At 39.0% G+C, this 6,000-nt stretch overlaps 1 protein-coding gene across 1 annotated transcript; it reads right to left on the bottom strand.

The window, feature by feature from the left end:
- Positions 1 to 1,300: 1,300 nt before the first annotated feature.
- Positions 1,301 to 1,777, bottom strand: LOC129925982 (histidine-rich glycoprotein-like). Its single transcript, XM_056027592.1, has one exon. The coding sequence runs from the start codon at positions 1,775 to 1,777 to the stop codon at positions 1,301 to 1,303; it is 477 nt and encodes a 158-aa protein (XP_055883567.1).
- Positions 1,778 to 6,000: the final 4,223 nt, after the last annotated feature.

Genomic DNA, 6,000 nt, shown 5'->3' with positions numbered 1-6,000 from the left:
CTTTATCAGCTGCATTAGTCTTACTACTATTCATCTATTCAGCTTACAAATGATTTATTTTTTAAAAATAATCTTTAAAAAAAAATAAATGTACATTGCATTCTAAAAAGGAGGGACACGGTTCTTGAAAACGGCTCTAACGATTTTCCGAGACATTTGACAGTTTATGTATATCTATGGGAAAAGAATTACTAACTTGCCACATATGGAAAACTCGAGTTTGAACCGTTTGATTTTTTTTAAAATATGATCATCTTTAAAATTAATTTTTGGTCTGGATGTCTAGAAAATCTATATCTTGAACATACACACCTCATCAATTATTCCTGTAAGTATAACGTGTAAAATATTGTACAAGACAGACAGACAGACAGACAGAGTGATATATATGTGTCTCATCCTGTACGCTGCGGTAAAAATATTCAAATCATTCATGTTATTATTATTTTTTTATTTTATTTTTGGGTGTAAAAGTCCTTGAATAATAAAAAAAAAAATTGAAAAATTGAACGAAAAGAAATGAATCGAGCACAGGAAATGTAGTCTGAAAATGTATGCCCTGCCAACTAGGAATTTCAAGATCGACAAGCGTGTTCAGGGGCAAGCAAATCAATACAATGAGTCTCGCCCCTTGCCGAAATTAGAGCCGGAAATAAGGAAGATTTGTCAACAGTTGCATTGACCTGCGTGCTGGCCATAGTTGGTGGTCACGTGGTACAACAAAGACAATGGGTCGTGAAGAGGCCCCACCCCCCTTTCACTCTTTTACAAACACACACAGGAGCACACAGGCAAACACACACACACACACACTATCCAGCACAACAGGAACTCGAAAGCCTTTTGTTAACTAGCAAAACAAATAGAAGCGTCCTTAACAACTAGAAGAGTAATTTTTGTTCTAACCAAGGCGTTACTATGGACATTTCCCTTGAAGACTTGAAGTAATCTGCTGTCCAAGCTAAAAATCTGGCGGTGATGTGTGGTAAGATATGACGATATGTGGTAGATGTGGTGACACGTGGTAAGAAGTGGTGACATGTGGTAAGATGCGGGAATGTTTGGTAAGATGCGGTGACATGTGGTAAGTAGTGGTGATATTTGGTAAGATGTGGTGTTGTTGACATGTGGTAAGTTGTGGTAACATGTGTTAAGATGTGGGGGTATGTGGTTAGAAGTGGTGACATGTGGTACGATGTGGTAGCATTTGGTCAGATGTGGTGGTATCTGGTAAGATGTGGTGACATGTGGTTAGGTGTGGTGACATGTGGGGACATGTGGTAAGATGTTGTAACATGTGTTAAGATATGGTGACAGGTGGTAAGATGTGGTGACTTGTGATAAAATGTGGTGACATGTGGTAAGATGTGGTGACATGTCTTGGGATGTGGTGACAGGTGGTAAGATGTGGTGATATATGATAAGATGTGGGGACATGTGATAAAATGTGGTGACATGAGGTAAGATGTGGTGACATGTGGTAAGATGTGGTGACATGAGGTAAGATGTGGTGACATGTTGTAAGATATGGTGACAGGTGGTAAGATGTGGTGACTTGTGATAAAATGTGGTGACATGTGGTAAGATGTGGTGACATGTCTTGGGATGTGGTGACAGGTGGTAAGATGTGGTGATATATGATCAGATGTGGGGACATGTGATAAAATGTGGTGACATGAGGTAAGATGTGGTGACATGTGGTAAGATGTGGTGACATGAGGTAAGATGTGGTGACATGTTGTAAGATGTGGTGACATGTGATAAGATGTGGCGACATGTGATAAAATGTGGTGACATGAGGTAAGATGTGGTGACATGTGTCTTGGGATGTGGTGACAGGTGGTAAGATGTGGTGATATGTGATAAGATGTTCTTACATGTGATAAAATGTTCTTACATGAGGTAAGATGTGGTGACATGTGGCAAGATGTACTGCTTGTTCTTACTGACTCTATACACGTTAAAATACCATTCACAAAAACAAAACAAAACTAAAACACAAAAACAAAACAAAACTTTTTTTAATATTTCAATAATTATTATATGAAATAGAACAAAATCTTTTTTGTCCAAACTGAGATTGGAACATGGACTAGGTTGCCTTAATCAGCCAGGAAAACAAAAAAATTTGGTGGGGGTAGGAGCTTTTGAACCTTTGGTCTTGGGTTCAAAACTCAGTGAAGACTGGGATTTTGAATTTCTGGATTTTTAGGGCATGTTGTTATGTTGTTGTGTTATGTTGTTGTGTTGTTATGTTGTTGTGTTGTTATGTTGTGGTGTTGTTGTGTTGTTATGTTATTATGTTGTTATGTTATTATGTTATTATGGTGTTGTGTTATTATGTTGTTATGTTATTATGGTGTTGTGTTATTATGTTGTTATGTTGTTATGTTGTGGTGTTGTTATGTTATTATGTTGTTATGTTATTATGTTGTTGTATTATTATGTTGTTATGTTATTATGTTGTTATGTTGTTGTGTTGTTATGTTGTTATGTTGTTATGTTGTGGTGTTATTATGACTTCGCGGCGCTACCACGTTAAAGAACAATAGTCATTTGGTCACAGAATGTTGACCCACTTAACGGATGTGGACATTCCAGAGCGGACCGTTCAAATTCCTCTGTCTCTGGTAGCATAGCCTCCTCTTACATCTCCGGACACGCATTCACGAATGTCCTTTAAATTTGAGGGAGGAGGGAGTGGCGTCGATGGATGGGGCGCCCCGCCTCCCTCCTTTCCTGTTCCTGGGTCGAATTAGACCTGTTTGAGTACAGGCTTGTCCCAGTTGACCAAACAGAGACGGCCCTAATGTCCAGATCAAACCCTAGTGTTTGACAAACGAGTCCCTGTTATCTTAAGCATGTGTGTTGTCGTTGTGTTGGCATCGTCCTCTCGCTCTCTCTCTCTTTCTTCGTCTCTCTTTCTCTCTCTTTTTCTCTCTCTTTTTCTCTTTCTCCTTCTCTTTCGCTCTCTCTTTCTCTCTCTCTCTCATTCTTTCTATTTATATCTCTTTCTCTCTCTTTCTCTATCTCTCTCTTTACCTCTCTTTCACTCTCTTTATCTCTCTCTCTCTTTCTCTCGCTTTGTCTTTATCTCTCTCTTTCTCTCGCTTTCTCTCTTTCTCTCTCTCTGTATGTGTGCGTATGTATGTATATATGCATGTGTGTATTATTAATTTTTAACGTGAGAAGGAATGAAAAATAAGCCGAGTAATAGGTTACAGAAGAAAGAGAGCTACGGAAAAATAAAGGAAGTCTCTGGAATCCAAAGTTTGCTTTTTACCTAAAAACCTTATCTTATTAAATAATCTTATTTTCAACCTTCTATCTGTCAATGTGTTGAAGATATTTCTATGGAAGTAGTTAATACTTTTCCAGAACTACTATTCAACATGCCCCCCCCCCCATTACAGAGAGGAGGAGAGAGATTAGTAGATCAAATTCTCAGAGAATGTTTCAGCTTGTGCTATAGTGGACAAGAAATTAAGATAAAGATCAATAGCCCGAACTCCCACCCTTATAGCCACCCCATGGGTTCTGAAGCAGGGCCAGCCTTAGGTAATCGAAGGCTCTATACCAAGATTTAATTACCTAATTTTTTTTTTATTGACTCTTGTGTTGTCTGGTAAAAGAAATAATTATTGAAAATTTCAACTTGATCTGAGATTGGGTGTGGGAGAAATGACGTGCACAAACGTTTTACCTGACAGACTGACAGAGTGATTTGATATAAGCTTTGTAAACTAAAGTTTATCAGACACATTTCTTTTTATTCCTGGAGCACATCCTTAGTATAAGTTTACAGGCGCCAAGATGATTTGGGGGGGGGGGGGGAGACACACATTTTAAAATTCAGCTCACTCGTCAATCTCATCCTCCAGCTTATGAGCAATCTCAACAGCGCCTTCCCGCCATCAGCGAGCAGACGACTAATAAAGTTGATTGAATTACATGTTCCCGCCAAGCGGCTCCAGATTTTCAAGACAGAGGCCGTCCAATCAAATCGAGTTTTAGAACACGGGAAAATTTCAGTTTCAATTAGTCCATCTCTTAATTATCTCGACCCTTTATCCTTTCTCTCTTTTTTTCTCTCTTCACTCTTCTTAACAAAAACCTCCCTCTTATTGCTGCAGGGAGGGGGAACAGTGGGAGGAGGGGGGGGGGGAGTCGACTCTGAGATCGCTCAAAGATATTAGAGAAGATGTCAAACCTCTTTCAACGCCATTTTATTTAATTACTAAACTCAAAGCTGATTGGCTAAAATGATTTTCTTAACTCGTATCTGATTGAGCGTTTGCAATAATCCGAGCTACTCATTGATTAGCTCACTGATACCCCCACCCCGAAAAAAAAACAACAACCCAAAACTGTACGAATGGGTGATTCCTTCCATTATTGGAAAAGAGAAAACAGCTTTTTCAGATTTTAAAAAGTTCCATTAGTCACTAATATATATATATATATATATATATATATATATGGTTGGCCTCCTTCAGTCGTAGAACGACTATGGTTCATCTCAGAGCACACTTCCTCATGTGGCTGTGGAGCCCTATTTCGGAGAGACACTCCCGTCCACAAATAGCGCAAGTTAAGGTGGCTTTTGCTTCGGTGGTAGAGGAGCTGGCCATTTTTCGCATTGTACGTTTTTCTTCCTGAACTAAGACCAATGTTTTTTCATTGTCCATAGTTTTCTTGGTCACTGTCTCTCTCCATCTGGTGCTGTCTAGAGCTATGTCTTCCTAATGGTCAGTATTGATGTTCACTGATTTGAGGTCACGTTTTATTACATCTATGTAACGGAGGTGGGGGCGACCAGTTTTTCTTGTGCCCGTATATATATATACGATCAAATAGGATACAATGAGCTCAGTGAATGAAGTCAGCCTGAACAGTTGAACACAGTGCAAGTCCGGGACGGAGGAGTTGATACAAGAATTGATACGGCGGTACGGTTGTCATCTGTGAAGGATTTGTACAATCAGTTCTACAAGTTGCCAATTGTACACTATAGGCTGATTTAGTGAACATTAAAGTGGTACGTTACTTTGGAGCCCTGAGTTGTCAAGCTCTTTGAGTTTGCTGTGTCGTGTGGAGCAGTTTGCTGTGAGCCTGGATAATAAACTAGTTTTTAAAAAATGGGACTGCATCGGATCTATTCGGATTAGATCTGATCGATCAGTCAGTCTGGAGATCGAACGCGATAGTCGTTTCTAAACCGATGTAGGATCTAGACCTAGGTTTAGTCTCTAGCCGAATTTGTCTTTTTTCAATATTTTTAATTTGAAAAACTATAACGGTCAAACTAGAGTTCCCCCATCTGGCCAACGAGTCGGTAACTCCTTTCTCAGTGATATACATCAACTGTTAAATTTTTAGGAAAATCGTTACAGCCATTTTGAGATCAGCTGTCCAGGTTCCTGGATCAAGGTTCCATGAAGGATTAGCTTGAATAGAGATATTGTAAAAAAAAGTCAGAAAATGAAAAGCTGAAGATTGGTGGAGAATCGAAAGTAAGAATGACACAAACTAAAAAATGTCATAGACGCCATATTGAATAATTTCAGCTTCCAGATCAATAATAACAGTTACTTTGTCTATGAGAGGAATATCCTCACAGTGACCATACATTATTGTAATGCATCATTATCATCATCATAATTATCATCATCATCATCATCATCATCATCATCATTATCATCATCATCATCATCATCATCATCATCGTCATCATCATCATCATCATGATCATCATCATCATCATCATCATCATCATCATCATTATCATTATCATCATTATCATCATCATTATCATCATCATCATCATCATCATCATCATCATCTGTCCATTGACTCTCCTCGTTGGCGTGCTGTGACAGTTCGCGTAACCAAATCCCTCCACTTTTCCTGGTCAGTATCTGTTCTTAGCAGGATACCAAGAGAGAGGCCGGTCCATTCTTTTACATTGTCCAGCCAACTTTTCTTTGGTGGAGGACCTTT

This window comes from Biomphalaria glabrata, chromosome 4 (genome assembly GCF_947242115.1).
Source record: "Biomphalaria glabrata chromosome 4, xgBioGlab47.1, whole genome shotgun sequence".
Lineage (NCBI taxonomy): Eukaryota > Metazoa > Mollusca > Gastropoda > Planorbidae > Biomphalaria > Biomphalaria glabrata.
This window is presented reverse-complemented; position numbering and strand designations above follow the sequence as displayed.